This window comes from Tauraco erythrolophus, chromosome 9, assembly GCF_009769465.1.
Source record: "Tauraco erythrolophus isolate bTauEry1 chromosome 9, bTauEry1.pri, whole genome shotgun sequence".
Taxonomy (NCBI): Eukaryota; Metazoa; Chordata; class Aves; order Musophagiformes; family Musophagidae; genus Tauraco; species Tauraco erythrolophus.
This window is the reverse complement of record NC_141473.1, coordinates 27,926,348-27,945,696: the sequence shown is the minus strand read 5'-3', so window position 1 is coordinate 27,945,696 and position 19,349 is coordinate 27,926,348. Positions and strand designations below refer to the sequence as shown.

General features: G+C 39.7%; 1 protein-coding gene across 1 annotated transcript in view; it reads right to left on the bottom strand.

Moving 5' to 3' along the window:
• Window positions 1–19,349, bottom strand: part of ZMIZ1 (zinc finger MIZ-type containing 1) — a 155,850-nt gene that overhangs the window by 117,504 nt on the left and 18,997 nt on the right. Inside the window, exon 3 of the mRNA XM_086616467.1 lies at window positions 9,180–9,285. Coding sequence (XP_086472593.1) covers window positions 9,180–9,285 — 106 coding nt within the window. The remainder of the gene's footprint in view (window positions 1–9,179; window positions 9,286–19,349) is intronic.

The window sequence follows — 19,349 nt, the reverse complement described above, 5'->3', positions numbered from 1 at the left end:
AAGTATGGATTTATTAGGATATTAACAAAAGTTCACAATGAGACGCAAATATCCTTGCTGTTTTAATCAGGCTATCAAAAAATAAAAAGGCATTATCCACCTCAGCATCTGGAAAACCTGCAGAGGAAAGTCAATTTGAAGGGTTTCTTTATATGTGTCATTGAAACTGAAGTAAGTTGAGACAAAAAGAATCCATAAAATGGCAACAATCCAGAAGCCTTATGAAACGTGAACATACTAACCTCCACTGAACTTCTCAGAAAAATAGCATGCATTATAAGGAACAATATTGCATTTGTTTTGGGAATACATCACTTAATAGCTCTCTTCAAATGCATTTTCTGTTATTCTGCGGTCTTTCTCCTTGAATTCCCTCTCAGAAAGAGGCACAAAGACTAATACAAATTAGAACAATCTACGATGATGAATCCTTATGACTGATTATTCTTTAACTGAATGTACTTCGTCACATAGCACTTATGTAAATACCTTGCTATTGGTATACTTCAACAGGTATATTTGAATGCGAGCATTAAAAAAGATGAAACACTGCAACATTTTTTCAATATGGAAATCCCTCTTTTTAAAGAGAAATACTACATGTAATGTCTACTAACCAGTGTGTTTCAGAGTGTCACCTCTAGAGCATTTGGAGCAAGAACTTTTCTTAAGAAGCTGACTACATGCTGCAGATAAACCTGCAGGAATTAGGAACGGATCTGCAATTTTTACCAGTGAAACCTCAATTGTATTTAGGAAGTGAACTTGCTGTCCTGAAGCTTGATGATCTGATCTGTTTGCACAGTTCACGCTTTCAGTCGTTCAGCCCTCCAGCAGCAAAAAAGCTACCAATCCCTGTGGAAGTTGCTAGGCTACTGTTCTCATAGCTGGACTCCTCATGAACTTCTTTGCCTCCAAGACACATAGGCTGATAAAAGAGCACTGGCGATGAGGTACGTTTGGATGCACTGCAGCTGAAAAGGGAACACATTCCAGACTGTAAGGTGTAAGCTGAGAAAAGGTAATTTGTAAAGGGCAAACGCCACTCTGAAGAGTTTGCTTTCTTCTCTCCCATGAATATATGTATGTTTTCACAGCTGCCTCCCCCCTTCTTACTTTCTGTTTGTGACTTACCTCATGTCCAAAGAGACAGATACGTTACTCAAAACAACAACAGAAAAGGAAACATCAAAATTCACACCGAGCTCAAGCTCTAGTCTGTCTCTATCAACAAATTTTCGGTTGCTCCCAGCAGATATGGGGTCCCTGAAGCAGAAGACAGATAACAGTGATAGAAATCAACAGAAATCTCCTCTGGAGAACACCAGTTCCAGTCCAAGTGAAAATGTGTTGCACACGCCAGAAATCGCATGATGAACTAATTCACTATACACTTGAAATCCACAGCAAAGTGAGCATTCAGCTAGGTACCAGCCTCATGAAAATCCAAGGTACAGACTAAGAAAACAGCAGAGCTAGCTTGTTGCTATAGTTGAGTGTCTGCAATTTTCCTAAGTCTTACAGCAAAGGTATTAGTGCAAAAATGTTCCAACCTGGCAACAGAGTTTTACTGCTACATCTCTCAAAGTCAGAATGGGTACCATAGTAACAAGGACCTGACAAATGTCAAAAAGAACAGGCCAGATAAATCACTTGATATTTTGGCTAGACACAATAAAGAAGCAGCAGCTCAGCCATGTAGTCTCCTTTATAAACATAGGTGTCCACATGCACAACATAGCAGTGAAAGCCAAAAAGGCAGTAAATTTGCATTCCAGCAAAATAATACCTATCTACATAGGTATGTCGTGAGGCCATAAAAATCACATTAAAGATGAAGAGAAATTGCCAACTCAAGGATAATGAAAGTCTGACACAAGTATGATCATGTTTCTTCTGAGAGCAGAAGGCTGACCCCAAATGCATCAGCAGCAGACATCTCAGAGGGGAATAGCAACAGCTCGAACAAGGAAGATCCAGTGGGGAAGAGCATCTCTCATTCTGCAAGCTCTCCAGATGCTCAAGATGTTTTAGAGCTGACTCTTGACAAGTCTGCCGCATGCCAGGCCAACCTGACACAGGATACAGATATAATTTTCCAAACTGCAGGTCTTTTAGAGTTTTTTCTGAGTGAACTCATGGGCAAGACAAATGGGCAAAGTCCACTGTGCCTTCCTTGTGATCCACTTCCCTGCAGTCAAAGTAAATATGGCTGTCACAGACTACAGACATAACCGAATGCTGCTTGCCGCTAAGCAACAGTACTGACTGTGCTTCCCTTTGGTCAAGGGGCAGTGCCAACTTCAGAAACTAATCAGTTTCTTCATTAGCAGAAACTAACCCAATAATCTGAATGAATCAAGAATGAATTACTCATTCTGATGCAGTATCCATAATACAAATCTTTAGGAAATAGAGCTTTAGTTGGAATAAAGGTTTATCTTGCCAATACATGTTCCAGAACAGAATTATTTTATCTTTATGATAACAAAGTGTAAGTGTCCCAGGTGAAACCATGGCTCCACAGCACTGGATACATACCTACAGGGGAAGAGGTAGTTTCTGTCGTGCATAATATTGAATCTAATTAAACTAGACAAATAAGAGTGAGATAGAAGGTGTATTATTATCCTTGTTTCAAAGATACAAAACTACAAAATAGAGAGCAAAGCAGTCAAGGACACACAGTGAGAATCTGTGCTAAGAGCTGGTAAGAGAACCTAGAGATCACCTGAAATGTAGCCAGTCATCTGCATCAAAAGTTGTTTCAGAAGGTGACAGCTGAAAGAAAATGATGCCTTTATTTTAATGAAGAGTGTCAAGTGGACAGATTGATTGAGAGCAGCCCTCAGGAGAAGGACTTGGGTGTACTGGTGGACAAGAAGCTTGATGTCAGCCGGCGACATGCGCTTGCAGCCCATAAAGCTGGGCTGCATCCAAAGAAACGTGGTCAGCAGGTCCAGGAAGGTGATTCTGCCCCTCTACTCTGCTCTCGTGAGACTCCACTTGAAGTACTGTGTTCAGCTCTGGAGATCTCAACAGAAGGAGGACATGGACCAGTTGAAGCGGGTCCAGACGAGGGCCATGAAGATGATCCAAGGGCTGGAGCACCTCTCCTCTGAAGACAGGCTGAGAGAGTTGGGACCGTTCAGCCTGGAGAAGAGAAGGCGCCGGGGAGACCTTCTAGCAGCCTTCCAGTACCTAAAGGGGACCTACAAGAAAGCTGGAAAGGGGCTTTTTACAAAGGCATGGAGAGATAGGACAAGGGGTAATGGCTTTACACTAAAAGAAGGTAGATTTAGATTAGATGTAAGGAAAAAAACTCCCCACTCAGAGGGTGGTGAGGCTCTGGAACAGGTTGCCCAGAGAAGTTGTGGATGCCCCATCCCTGGAGGTGTTCAAGGCCAGGCTGGATGAAGTTTTGAGCAACCTGATCTAGTGGAAGGTATCCCTGCCCATGGCAGGGGAGTTGCAACTAGATGATCTTTAAGGTCCCTTCCAAATCAAACCATTCTATGATTCTATGACAGTTTTAGGACACTAAGTACCACTGGATTAGACAGCTGCATGGAAACATACCGAGAATTTAGGAATACACAGATAAAAGGTTCTTAACCAGCTTCCAAATACATCAAGAACCACATTGTACAGTCAGTTTCATATGATAATTATTGAGTTTTACCTTTAAAAAGGCCCTTTGATTTTCCATTTTCCTTTCCTTCGCTTCCTCCCTATCTGCTGTCATTCTAACTGAAAAGCTATTCCAAATGTAATTGCCCTAATAGCTCAGAATTTCCCCCTTATTTCAATAATTTAGTCAATTTACACCTAAATGTTTTTGTGCCAGCACTGTCTTGTAGCTTCATAGCTCTTCTTGTTCAAAGTTGTTTATTTGTTAGTATTTACATACATTCCATAACTCTGCTCAGCTTTCATTTCATGAACAACCTAAGCCAAGTTCTTCTACTCTGCTCTCATAAAAGCTGCCTACTCATTCTTCTCATCAGTCACTTTCCTGAGTACCAGTACAGCATTTGTATTTCTTCTTCAGTCATATGAGACCATTTGACTTGACTGATTTGCTCGAAGTTTTTGGTGTGAGACATGAGACTTACAATTCATATGCTCCTTCTTTCCAAACGCAGGGATGTCGATCATTCCATCCCTTTGAGCTGGAGGGACGCCATCAGCTTTGGCTCCAGTAATTTCCATTCTATACTTGTAATCCTTATAGCTGCCTCACTTTGTCTTGCCTCCACAGATAATGTGAGCATTATTATTGGAAATATAGGCAAAGTGTTCATCTAGCCTTATGGTCCCCCATAATCTAGAGGTTATCCTTACTGTTTACCTTTTTCTCATTCATATTGCAGCCTCACTTCATCTCTCCTTTCTCTGATTTCTGTAAGTTTAATTTAATAATATGCCAAAATACACTTTGCCCAATCTATGCTATTGCTTTGAAACAAGGCAATAAAAACATGTTAGATTATATACCCTAATCAGGACATACCTGAGGTCTCAGTATATATATAGGTCTCACCTTGTCCAGTGACGTTTTAACACCACCATTTGCCAGTACTCTCACTGCAAATACCTTTGTTAACCTGGGGTCCAATTTATTCCCAGCTCTGGTAACAGGTCCACTAAGAACAGCCCTATTATTTAACAGTTTTATTACAATGATTAAAGCTAAAGAAATAAACAAAACAATGTAAAATCCTCAAATACTAGAAAGTTTTAGTTTATGCTTCATATAAAAATAAGACTATTAAGTAATGCTGCTCTTGAAAAATAAAATCAAATGCACACCAGGCAGAGCCTAAGGGACTGAAAACAAAGCAATACCAAAAAGGGGTTGCTATCTCTGCTATCAAACATCTAACACTTAGTTGTCCATCTAAGCTATCACAGCATTTGTTTGCTGTAGCTTCCCAGTGCTAGCTAAAGTACCTTTTCCGCACAGCTCTGCCCTCAGGCTCCTTCCTCCCTCTCTCTTTTTACAGAGATACTGAAGACTGTCTTTCTCTGACAAAGCTCTCTGTATGATCTCATCCTGTGGTCCCCTTGTCTGGCCTCAGCTTGGCCTCCTGACAAAAGCAGAAGTAGCTACAAGAGCAATGAAGTTCAGTAGCTCAATAAAGTGTTTTTTAAAAAAATATTTCTGAACAAAATATTATTCCCTCCCTCTTTTCATTTTTTTAATAAACAATCAGTGAACTCTGTTTCACTTGAATAACATACCTTAAAATAAAACTACCGAACCACTTAAATCTACAGTAAGGACAAAAGCAGCAGATATCATGCTCGGAAAAGGTCCAAGCAAGCGCTATTGAGAAAGAAGGTCTTCAGGTTTATGGAAGAAAAATGGAACACGCTAGCACCCACGCACACACATACTAAAGAGCGACTGAGGTTGCTGCAGTTTGAAAGTAAATGAGCAGGCAGCTAACCTGCTGGGCTATTCCCTACAGGTGTCACAACAAGGCAAAGGAATTTGCCATGGAAGGCTTGGGGAGCAGCTGTCATAAAAAGAGACACATCTATTTTTAAAGGCTTTGTCATTTGTCTTCAGGGTGGGAAATGCTGAGTTTGACCTCCTGCAGAGGCAGCAGCCCAGATGCAGCAGCATGGGCTAGAAGAATAAAAGGGGGCACAGCTATTATTTCAGTTACAAACACCAGAAAGCAGAGACAAAAGGCACAGTGATTAAATCATCATTACTATTTAAAAGCAGGCATGACAACTTTTTAATACTTTTCATGCCACACGGGTCTTCCCTTAAGGCATTATCCAAAACAATTTGTATTAGCTAATTGTTAACTATCTCAATGGCCAAGTAAAACAAAACAGACAAAAAAGCACGACATCAAACACTGTCTGGGCAACACCAAACACTCCTAGATGGGAAATGCTCTCTAAGGAGCTGACAGCTCTTGGTCTCTTCCCTTGCCTTCCCTCGGCTGAGGCTGTGCCACTTGAGAAGGTGGCTGTGCCACCTGAGAAGGTTGCTGTCCCACCTGGCTCCAGCCTCTCAATTCCCTCACTTCCCCCCATGCTTGCCTGTGCTCTGATCTGCCACCTGCAGCTCCTGTAATCATTCCTCAACCTCTTCATCTTAGCAGGGACCTGCTACCAAAATAGTTTAAACCAGTTGGGATGAAACAGCACAGCGCCAATTGCATGAGCCAGGGGTGCGGGTTTCCCATAAAGTTGAGGTAGTTTGGCAGCTGGCTGCTCTGCCCTCTAGCCTCAGGCTCCATCTCTCTTCCATCAGGGATAACCAAGGCCCTCAGGCACTGCCACGGGGACCCTCACCCTCCTGGGGCCCTGCAGAGAGCCAGTTAAACAGAAAACAAGCCATACCAGCAAAAGCTCTTCTGCCAGAACAGGTCCCTGAGCAAGCTGCCGCTGGGAACTGCTGGAGAGCAGGAGCGGGACTACCAAATTGCACTGGCTCGGCTGCCTTTGCAAACCAGCAGACCTGAGGGACATCAGGCTGGAATGGTCCACCTGCTCCACACAGCAGAGCTGCGAACCCTGCAGCCACCACTGCCAGGCCACTCCAGGCATCCCAGCCTGCAGGGCATCAGCCAACAAGCCTTGTCCTAAGCTGTAAAGAGGTACTAACCGTGGGTGGCGCTTGAAAGGATCTGGCGCAACTATTTTCTCCCCCTACTCAACACCTACTCAAATGTTTTAATTAGAAGAAGTTTCTTCCTCCTTACATTTCAGAATGTCGGACACTAAACAATATGGATTAAAAATGTTTCCAGAGCAATCCCTTTGGCAGCATTACATTCATACTTGGAGGAATGAATTCAAACAATTGTAAATTCCCTTTAGGCCTGGAGGAAGGAAAAACAAATGCTTGTTCATTAAAAATAACGCCATTTGATATCTATATCAGGGGACTTGTGTAGGAAAGCCACTGGAAGAAGTGTTGAAGGTGTCTTTCAACAGATGTAATAGGAGAAAGAATGAGTTACTCAAAACAACATGCAAGCATCCTGGACAACAACTTAAGCAAATCATGAAAGGAGGCTTTCAATGATGCACACTGCTTACAAAAAAAAGCAGACAATCTCAACATTTTTACAAAAACTGAATGAGGGAGCAGAGTCACTGTTAGTTTTGAAATCCAAAAATGTTAATGCACTCTGATGTTGAAATTAACCCTTTCAAAAAAGTCAGGATGATCTGAAATGACCTCACATTTGTAATCCCAGCCTGTCAAGTCTTTCAGGTTGTCCAGTAAACAATGTACCTATCACAGATTGTATGTGAATGTGACATCCTTAGAGTAGGGGCTATACGTGACATTTCACAAAATATGTTATGGTATGCCCCAAAATATGAGTATTTAATACGGACAGTAAGAGCACTAAAAAACATAATGTGGATGGGCATGATGAAAGCCCAGGAGTAACTGCTGAAACAACTGCATACACGGTAAAATTAAAGCAGTTGTGAAACCAAGCATTTAAGATCATTGGAAATAAATTAGTTGTATATGCAACTGAGAAATACAAAGTGAAGCAAAGGACTCAGAAGGTTTTTAGAATACACGGAGAGAAGAGCACATGATTTCATTACCAGCTTTCCCAGCATTGTATCAATTAACAATGGGAAGATTGAAATCTGTACAGATTGCTAGGGTAATGAGTTGGAAAAGAAGCATATATTCCCAAAAAGTAATTACTGGTAGAAATCAAACACTGACACTGGACTTTTCTAGGACGTGACGACTGACTAGTGGTTTTCAAGACTATCCCCTCATCCAAGCCGTAAAGAAAAATGGCAACGACACAAAAAGATCCAAAGACTGAGAACCTCACCTTCACTAACACACCAATAGAGACACACCTCAGGAAGAACTGGCAAAAGAGGGGGGTATGACTATTTTTAACGGGTATATTTTCAAGGGAAATAGAGTTTTAAGGTCTCACTTAATGCACTTATAGTTGGGAAACCTCATTTGACAAGCTTTTAAAAAAATAAATCAAGAAGAGATGTGATAGTTAACTTACTAAAAATTCAGACAAAAAGGAGATCGTGCCTGATCAACTGAATGCTTTATCTTGCACACAGTTTTCCCAGATGAACATTAGATAGTTTACTCAACATTTAGTAAAATTAATTATCCCTTCCCATACAAAAGATAAATCCGTAAGCCCAGTGGATATGCCTTGATGTGAAAGCCACTTTTGCAAGAGGAACTGCATAGAGCACTTAGGAAAAAAGGTAGCCATGAGTAAAGAAGTTTGGGGCTGACAAAAACTGAAAAGAAACGTTAACAACCCAATCAGTTGGCTACAAATTACTGTTTCAGAAGAAAGTAGCCTTTTCTGATATTCTAAAACAGGGACTGCATACCAGTTTTCTAAGCAGAAAAGTTATCCATGCTCAGTCTAGAATGGAACAGTTATCAGCCTGTTTTCCAAGCCAGTGCACATTATGTTGACATTCATCAGCTAAGAAAAGGAGAACCAGAATTAAATGCTCCAGTTAAATCAAACATGTGAGAAACAGAAAGACCCTAAAGTGCATTTTCTACTCGCACTATATAGAGAAGCAAAGGCAATACATCATGATCAAGTATTGCTACTTGATCAGAGCCCTATAACAGATTATTGCTGTAAAATACTGGAAAAATGGCTACTTAATACTATACCAATAGCATTGCCACCTACTCTTCACTCAAAACTCTAAAACTAAGGACTAGATGTACGAGAAACCATAGTACTTCTTTGCACAGACATATGCAGTCAAGGAATAAAAGTTTGGCAATACATACATCAGGCAGCATAGAATAAATGTGAAATATTTAGAGCTTGACGCATGACAGAAAACCAACAGTTTACTAAGATGGAGGGGCATGAGTGTGTCCATTTCCACCATGAAATTACTGAACATCAGTGCTTCTGGAAATAACATTTCATCTGTAAGATCAAATAGGGCAATGAACAGCACTAGTTGGGGAAAATACAAATTTCCAAAGTCATGTATCCGCAGAACAGCATCCCATTGAAATGCTAAAAGCAGCAGCACTATCACCACCAAACACGTGTTTGGGTTTGGTTTTGATTTTTAAAGAATGCAAGACAGTACCAGATAGCATTCATTCAGAATATGACCATCCAAGAATCAACAGCACACCAAAAAAAGGCTTTTCCTACCAGCTGATTTTGGAGTGAATTTGTCCCTGTTGGCCGCACATACTGCCAGAAGCCTGTATCCAAGATCCAAGTCAAATCCTTGCTGAGCTGCCACTCGACTAACCACCTGCAAAGGAAAAGAGAGAAAGCTTCATTAGGGGTTACTTAAGCTCTTTGCAAAGTTACATTAACCCACTTATCAGCACTAATATTAGGCAACTGAATCTGCTGTAATAGCCACAGTACAAAAACAGCATGAGGTACTGCTCTCCAGCAGTTTCCAGTGCAAGCACAGAAAACTGAACACAGGAGTCTTCTGCTGATCCCGTTATTCAACCACTCGCCACAAGAAAGGCCTGGTAGTTCCATGAAAGCTGGAGAGACAAAGCTTTTCCAGAATAAATAATGCAAGAGAAATTTATGCCAAGATTATACAGAACACGTTTTACTTTACTTGAGACTTCAGGATGAGAAGTCCCTGAGTCTCTATCTGTGTGTCACAAGCAGTTTCTGGCCCTGTTCGCAAGATCAGTGCCCAGGACCTTTAGGTGAAAATGCCCTCCTCTACACTGACACTGTAGGGCAGTGTTCTCCTACACTGTGATCAGCATCCCAGTTGCTGCATTTCAACAATGTCATACTGGGAAGCACGTTCACTACAGTTTTAGAGTGAATAGGCCTGTGCAAGAAGTACTTACCAAACACATTAAATAAGGAAAGAAGATTTTTTTTTTTTTTTTTCATTTTTGACTTCTCCTGGAAATGGGAGCTGATCTAGAAGGACTAGTAAAACTAGGAAAATCAAAGATTGGAGTTAAGGATTAAAAGCAGTCAACTGTGTCTCTAGGCCAGCAAGTCAGCTATCAGCCAAGAATGTATCCTTATGAAAATCTGCATAGTATAAACACAATATTGCGGTCATTCTGGCAAGCTATGATGCGGTTATACACAGCAGAGCTTTTATATTGCCTTCTAGTGGCACAGGATGATTTCAAATTCAGAAGCATAGATAAAAGAGATTATTCTCAACATTGTCATTACTGCTTCGCATTGAAACAATAGTCAAGGAACTCCACAAGAAACAGAACACCATTTCCTTGTGTGGAGCCAAAGAAAGTCCCTATCCTAAATAGCTTACAATACAAGAAAATATAATTTTCCCATCCCTATTTCCATCTGAAAGTTTATTTCTAAATTAATCACACTGCAATTATCTGTGTCCAGGACTGGTTCTCCCCAAAAAGCCAACAGTCTGGTTGTTGCTAATGTCCAGGCTGAGACTCTGGGTCCAAACTTGCAAAAATAAGATAAAAATAAAAAAAACACAAGCAAAAGAACAACAGCAGAACAACAAGATATCTCACATTTCATGCTACGTTACCAATAGGAGTGAAGAGTGGGCTGCTATGAGATCTGGAGGACACTTAGACACTTGGAAATCTACCTGTTCCCCTTTCCTACTTTCAGCATCACCATAGTTCAGCCACTGACGACTAGACGTTAGGGAAGGGATCAGTAGGAAGTAGAGAGAAAGCTCCTCTAAAAAAACCACCTTGTTAAAGACTCCTGCAGGCAATGTCTCATTAATGTGTAAACATTATTTAAACTCCTTTAGGCATCACTTACTGTACCGCTAGAGAGGAACGCATTTCAGAGTGCTACTCAGGACTGTAAAAGAAATAAGAAAGAGCTCTCCCTTTTTCTGTTTTGAAAAAGCACATTATCATTGAACTATTTATTTTGAAACTGGACAGGAACGAAGGCAGAGACACCTGCTCATCAGTGAGCACACAGTAACTTAAGAAATGCGTTGTCTGCTTAATGCTCGGTTCATTTTAAAACACGAAGTTATGAGCGCTGAGACCCTGCTGGCCAGAGGCCAAGCCACTACTCTCAACTGACATCTTGCTAATGATGGAAAAAATTCTACAAGGTAACTCAGAAAATACAGAGAATCGTAAAATCCTGAGCCCGTGAAAGCCAATCTACAATTGCAGTGTCTTCACTGAATAGACTGCAAAGTCTAAATCAGTATGAGTCCTCACAACAGGCTGTTTCCTTTTCTTAATTTCCTCTGCCAGAGAAAGCACTGCCCTGTACCTCACCATGGACAAATGCAGTTTCCAGATGCCAGGGCACAGAGCCCCGACACTGACTGCACCCTGATGGCCACAGCGCCATTCTGCTAAAGCCTACCTGGAAGTGGGTGAAGCCATACCATAGCAAGCACTGCAAGCAGAAGACTAAGCATCTGAACTTGTGTGTGAGTCTTGAGCAGTCAGTCAGTCAAACTCTTACTCATTGCTTCAAACTATTACTCATTGCTCAAGTTCTTAATAAAAAATGTGAGGGAAAACAAATCGCAAATTCATTTTAGCTAAAAAAAAAATAAAAAAAATTTAAAAAATCTACATTTGAAAGAAAGTGCTTCCACTGTCAAACTGCACAAAAAACCCTTCTTTCTCTCAAAAGGACAACAAAACCCTTAGCTACTTAATAGAAAACAGACATTTCTAATAAAATTTTGATTTTGCCAAGAGTCATTTTCCACCTAAATTCTTCTTCTAGGCACTCTGCTAAATGCAGAAAGAGGCTCTGTAAAACAAACTGGTTTTACACGCTCAAGAGGGCTTTCTCTAGGCGGTTCTTCCCCAGAATTTAGCTTTTGTACAGCACTCCTCAGCAATCCTCCTGGTCAACACTAATAGGGTAGTTCACTTTTTATTTCCAGTTTCTTCGTAGGCTCACAAATTTTTTCATTAACTGTATTTAAAGTTTTTCTTTCAATTGTGATAGCTAAAGACTTACTTTTATTTCAAAATGAAAGTTGAACAGAACAGATCATATATCCTCCAAAGACCCTGTTTCAGGTTGCCTACTGAAGTCAGACACTCACTTGGTACTTGGAAGGCTTTCCTCCAGTGAACCCGTATGCAAGGGACTTCCTGGCCTTTTAAATTAACACTGAGATTTCTCAGAAACATGACAACAAACACATCATAGGAATATGAACAGACGCATCATAGGAATATGATTCAGAAAACACAAAGAACTAACTACAACACATTTGGTAAGTTCAACATATTCAAGTCAGCAGACCCTGCTCAAATTTACCTTAGAGCACCTCAAAGGAACTAGCCCGGGCAAACCTTATAACCGCTAATGATTATCTTCAGGAATTCATTCATTTAGAAACCTTGAAGGCACATCAAATCTCTGGTTTTAAGATGGTAAAAAGGTGAATCTCAGAAATTACAGGTACCCAGACAGACAACAGAACAAACTACTAAACAAACATTAGGTGAGTAACACAGAACATCATCACGAATCCGCCAGCACAGTGCAGTTTTCTTATGTGATGAGTTAACCGGCTTTGTAAGTGTAAGGAAGGTAGTGGATGTAACGTACCTCAACTCTAACATGCCTTTTGACATTGCCCTATATGACCCTGTCATAACAGAGGAACATAGCCCAGATGACAGTAGTACAGATTTTACCCAGATCATTAACAGTCCTTTGTCAAATCATAACTTGTCCTAGGTACAGGTTATTTCTATACATTCAGTCGCAACTTAAACAATCAGAGTAAAACGCACAACTCGTAGAAGGCAACAGGCAGAAGAATCTGAAAACGCTTAAGAGGACAGGGTAAGAGTTTAAAATAATCTTCATAAACTGGAGAAATGTTCCAAAAACCAGGCCAAAGACATGTATGAAATACTATAGATGGGAAAAATATCAAATGCCCAAACAGAAAATTAGAAACGTAGCAAAATTCATCTGCTCGGTGTACAAGTGACTACGAGTAAATACTGGGAATATGTTCTAGGTATTAAAGATCACCAAGCACTAGAACAGGCTACCTATCAATCCCTGGAGTTCAGGGGGTAAAGGCATTTATAGTAGACCGGAAAATATCTATATGACATCTTGGGGAAAAAGAGTTGACACCATGCTCCCTCTGGTCCGTCTCAAGCAGAATCTCAGCAATTCCAAATACCTGCTGCTGACTGGAGCCACCCAGCTCAATCTGAATCCCGTCCCAGGCACTCTTCCAAATTTGAAATCTCCTTTAATTTCAGTCCTACTCAGGTAACAGTGCTGATCAGACGCGATTGAGTCAATACAGTTTTTAATTATCCATTTAATGTTATGGCTAAGTGGTATGATACCACTTGCGAACATATTCAGGCTTTCTCAGGCTGCTAATTCAAGTTGAGCACGTTGGCAAAAAGTCAGACAACGTACAAGTAGCACCACGCGTTCAATCATGACCTCATTCTGCAATACTGTAAGCATGTATCTTAGCCGACTGATGAAAAGTAGTGCATTTAAAAAATATAATAGACATAGTTGTCAGTGATACCACAATCATAAATTGAGATCATCATCATCATCCTTTATCACAGTTGAGAGAGGTGCTGGGCCAGTCCAAGGTTCAACACTTAATATTTCTCTGTGTAATTTTACAACAACAGTTGAGACAGTTAGACCTTATAAAAGGTATCCTATTTTCTACATATGCTTGTAACACCTAGCTTTTATTTCAAGTTAGATATGGGGCTGACAACTATATCAAGCTGTATCTTTAAAGGAACATATACCTTACTTGCAAACAAACATTACTGTAATGTTAACCACCAACAAGAAAATTTGATTACCCCAAACCTTTGAAATCTTCAATCTGAATAATATTGCACTCATAACTGAAATACTGCATTCACTGCCTGTGACACAGCTCTGTAGAGTTTCAGATGCCTGAACTCTCAGGGTTGTTGACAGTAAGGCGAAAATGATGAGAGTGAGGTTTTAATAGAGTGAAAAGCAGAGAAATTTGGCTATCAATTTCTTTTCTTTTTGCTGAATTGAACAGTAATACTTTTTTTTTGTTTCATTTTCCTTTTTTACTCTCTTTCTTTTTGCAAGGCTAAGGAGCTACACCATGGCAAGCTCCACTCCCTGCCCTTCTTGTCATCACACCACGAAGTACTGGAACAATGTACCTCTTAACCTAACAGGCCTGTTAATCAAGAGAGCTATATGACTGCTTATTACAAAACTCCCTTCCCATTATGTTGCACTTTCAATGAATCTCTTAACTAGCAGCAGTCAAGAGCACCCCCCCCTGCTGGCATCAGAATGAATTTTACCAATTCAATTTGCTGGCTGCTCAAAACTAAAAATGCCCGCTGATTGCTAGTTCAGACAGCTCTATGTTCAGCCACTTGTGCATACTTGAAATTATCTGAATGCAGTTTGAAGACTACAGCAGAAATTTTGTAATTAGAATTCTGCAATGTAGATGGTAATTTTTCCCCCTCAGTAACACACAAAGATCAGATAAACAGGAAGCAAATTGAAGAATTTTGCAACATGAATAGTGATCTGCCTCAAACAGGGCGGGGGGAAGGAGAGGGGAAGAGGGAAAGAGAGGAAGAAATCTTTGCGATCTAAACTCCTGATCGGATGAGACTCTTACACTCCAGTTGCAGAAGAGCTGCCTCAACAATACAGACAATCAAGGCAGGTGAGTAAAGTTATACATATCATTAACTAGTTTCTTACCTTTGATGCTTGAAAACTGACATTATGTAGGTTCTGCAAATCTAAGAAACTCTACAGAGCCCTTCTATTCAAACTAGGGTTTTCTTAAAATATATTTCCCATCCCATTAGGTGGACAGGGACCATATCTCCAAAATAAACCAGTATTCATGCCATCTACTACTTTTCTTGACACTTCCTGCAACAGTGAAGTAAACCATGCTGAATAAGGGTATCTCCTCCTTTACATCCTCTTCCTCTCCTCTGCATGTCTCTATCAACCATAAACACAGAAGAGGATGTCACTATACTCAACTCTCTCCATCTGAAATTTTCTCTGAGAGGGACAGATGCGGGGATTTTGCTTTAATTAAGCCAGCTGATCACTGGGTTATTGTAATACTGTTGCCACTTGAGTCCTGGCAGACTTTGAACAATGATATGGATGAGACAGAGCCATCATATGAAGAATGTGATATGGGAATTCTGGAAGTATTTTAATTTGGACAGCAACACATCTCAAACAAGTATTCTGAAGTTGCAAAATAACCCATGTCTTGACTGACAAAATTAAGTTAAAAAAGGGGTTTTAGGACATCATGAGGTCATATGACAGCCAGTAATACTGAGTTATTTGGGAGCATTACGAGCTGCTCTGAAGCAGTGTTCTGTGCCTGCTGGCTGTGCTCTGATGGCACAGCACGTACACAGCCCCGGAGTGCTGTGACGCACTGCAAACACATAAAACCGTGCGCTTAACAAATGCACGCGGAGGATGACGGAAGCAGAATTTCTTCCACACAAACTTTTTGCTCTGCAAGTCTTGCATACAAAGACTAAATGCAATGCTTCTAGGGCTCTAATAGGCAGCTGCATCCTGCTATTTTCTTGATATAGATATGCTGAAGCAACTCTACCATCTCTAATTACTCACACTCAGATCCTAACCTGATTTGAAATCTGTTTTTTAAACATCACATGTTGATTTTTGATAACATACTTTTTTGCATTAAACAGAATGAACCCAGCCAGGCATGAGGTCAGTGTAGCAGCAGATACCTTGTCAATGCATTAGCATTAGCTCAACTTTGTTGGTTTTGCTGTCCAAGGCATCCTGTTGTGGAAACTTGAAATTATTCAAAGATATTGTTCACGTTTTTTTTTTTTTTCTTAAAAAAAAAAAAAAAAAAATCTCATTACACACCAGATGAGCCAAAATAGATTTCTGTATCATGAAACTGAGAGCAGCTTCTCCCCCCTAAAAAATCTCAATATTCTCAATTCCAGGATCTTTCAAAGAGAAACACATGGTACAATAGTCTTTTGAATTGCATCAGTATCACTAAAACATGAACCTATAGCAGATACTTCCATCAGTTTAACACAGATGCTTGTTATTTCAGCAACTATCAGTACAGAGATCTAGAAAGAACTACAAGCAGCACAAAACATTTAAATGAAATCCATAATCTTAAAACAGATTAGAAATAGGACTACAGTTTTGGGTGTTGTTTTTCTTCTAATTCAAAGAGAAACATTTCTTAAACATGGCTGAGTTTTCCTACATCTGATGACTGAGGTAGACTCAACGTTTGGAGAGGAAATCTAGAACATTAAGACAGTGAAGGGAAAAGGCATTTTTAGTGACTATTTCATAGCTTTTTTTGTAGACAAACTGAAGTAGAAAGTGCCATCTTTTGGATGGAGAGAGACACCCAGGTCCTAACCACAGCAGTCAGAGACCTCAGTTTTCACTAGAGAAGCTCTGTTACATTCAGTGCTTTGGCCAATAGCCAGCTCAGGTAAGCACACCCTGCTTACCTAAATTCCTCGTACTGCCCAAAACCACTGTAGTGCTGGATTTTAATTTCTTAGACTAAGCCTCTAGGTACAGATACGGAGTAACCGCACACAGCTGTGCTTCTCTCACCCTTTTATTTCCTCTGCAGGCACACTGAAGAGCCCTGAAGAATGATGAGCTCAGCACCTTGTAATGCTGAAGTGCAGTAAGAGAACAAAGCAGTGCCTTTATCGTCCTTCGCTGAAGACAAGTCTGTAAACCTGTCCATTTTTGCTCTCAGCAGTCCCCTCGTTTCCATTTTTGCTGCAGCGCTGACACAAAAGATAGTCAATGCCCTCAGTAAGACCATTTACATGCTGAACTGCTTGGCAAGAGCAGACCTATGGGATAAGGCTAGAGTGGATCTGAGAAAAGGCAGAAAAGAGTGAGACAACCTTGTCCAACCAACCTTGTCCAATCAAACTAGGGTTTGGTTTTTTTTTAACTGCTGTGTAGTAACCAAAGCTGTTTCTTTCAGAAGACAGTAAGGTAATGCCATATACAGTACTTTTTTTGAGAATTATATTCTTAAATTTATCAAGAATATTAACCTTACCATAATCTCAAAGTGCTTTATAAGCTACAAACACTAGAATGAGAAGCTGTTTCAATCATAACAAAAACATAGCTACATCTGGTTTGTGGATGTTATTTTAATGAGCTCCTCGTAACACTATGCAAGAAGTAATGTTACATACCAAAGAACACTGTATCTATTGCAATTTCAATAATTTATAGCTAGAATCAATTATTTCAATGGTAATTCATTTTCTGGCCTACAGACAGTTCTACTTGATTTGAAAATAACTACTGCTGAAAAATAACACCTAGTTTTCCTTGGCAAGGTAGAAGAGAGTTCGTTGTCTCTGAGAAAGATGATAATTTGCTTGCATGAGGTCCAGCACAGCTATTTAAGGGAACCTCTCTGTAGCCTGCAGCTTGCAAGGAAAAAAAAAAAAAAAAAAAAAAGATTCAAAGCTTACCCCTCTCTCCTTGACTTTTTATTTATCTGTGGAAATGTGTTTTCATTATAGACTTCTATCACCCACTCACTTTGGTGATTTTCTATAATGGGTGAGTACAAAAAGGTAAGCTCTAGAATGAGTGTCTGACAGAACTGCTTGAATATAATGGTGATGTACATGGAGTCGCACATATTTTTGCCAGAAATGGCACAACTTTTTGGGCTTAGTTCGTGTAAAAAAATCTTTTCTTTTTATAGTACAAGCCATAGGTTTACCCATATACCCTAAATCCTTTCTCTTTGACAGTTTGCACTGCACAGAATTATTCCAGTTTTATTCATAGGCCTTGGCAGCATCAGCTCAAGTTCTGTATCATAAACAGAAGTTATTTCACCTCTAAAAGAGCAACTGTTTAAAGGATCCTATATAACAAATGGAAAGTATTTAACCAGCTAAACAAAGCCTGTTTACAGGCCTTAGACACCTCTCTGGTAAAACTTTAGCTGTTGGACCAAATCCTGAGTTTGTTCTTGAGATAAGAAAACCATTCCTACTACCCTGCGTACAATGTCACTGGAGCTCATAGTAGCAAATGTAACGCCAATATCATCAAGTACTTCTGATAAGTAAAAATTATTATCTACTGCTAATAGCCAGTACGTATACTGTGAACATCTATTATTCTAAAAGAGAAAAAAAAAATCAGAGGAAAAGTGAACACTAGAAATGTGTTGACATTCCGTACATGCTGTCTAGCTAACTCATGAAATTTTCAAGTCATCAAGATTTCTGTAAGTGATAGCATTACAATTTAAGCACAGAAAAACTTCTGTAACAACCTATTCTACATATTATTATCAAAAACAGTGACTCTGTAAGTGAAGCTGAAAGCTCTTCTGCTGATACCCAAGCAGAATATTTCTAAGACCATTCTTCTGCATCCATTCAGGGTCTGTTAGATCAGCAACAGGAACAAACACATACCGGTGTTATAAAGTGAACCACGTATTACTGACAACGCCGACATGAAAACGGTGCATAAGATAAACAGAACTACTTTCTAAGAACTATTTCTTAAATTAAAGCACAATTTCAAGATTTTGAGCATATTTTTTTCCTTTTTATTAATAGGATTATATCTAATTGTTTTTGCAAAAATATTACTGATGAAACTTAAATGATGCAAAGAATCTGTTTTACCAGAGCTATCATTAAGTTGGTTATTCATAATACAACAGATTTGGTTTGATGTTCTGTCATTACCTCTGATGCATTTAAACTTTGCAGTGAATGAACGGATAGTTTGCTTATTTCTGAGAGAGCTTGCCCTTCTGCTGTCATAACATATTAATGTATTTCAATTTGGATTAGTATATACCATGTTGTCTGCCAGTAGGATATGATGATTTCATATCCCTTGATCGTTCCACAACAGTTTAGTTATACCACTTTTTCCCTGGTCAGAGAGTTAACAGAACAGAATGTCATAAAAGAAAAAAATCCTTCTGTACACTAGAGAGGAGGAGCATTATAAGCTAGCAAGCATTTTTAGTATTTGTAGAATTTCTGGATTAAAAGCACTTGCTTTTAGGAATCCACACAGCTCAAAAGTAATGATGGTACAGAGTACTTGCTTTAAAAAGTGTATCAGAAACATGGACATTTTAAGGGAATTTGTGTTTGAAGGTCATCTTAAAGACTGGCAAAATAAAACAATAATCCTGTTTTAATGGTTGATCAGATTTTCATACTGATTTTTTGTTTTTCTTTTAGCACAGCCCTCACAAAGAACAACATTGATAAACTTTGTCAGCATTAAGAAAATCGGCTCCTGATAGTACAA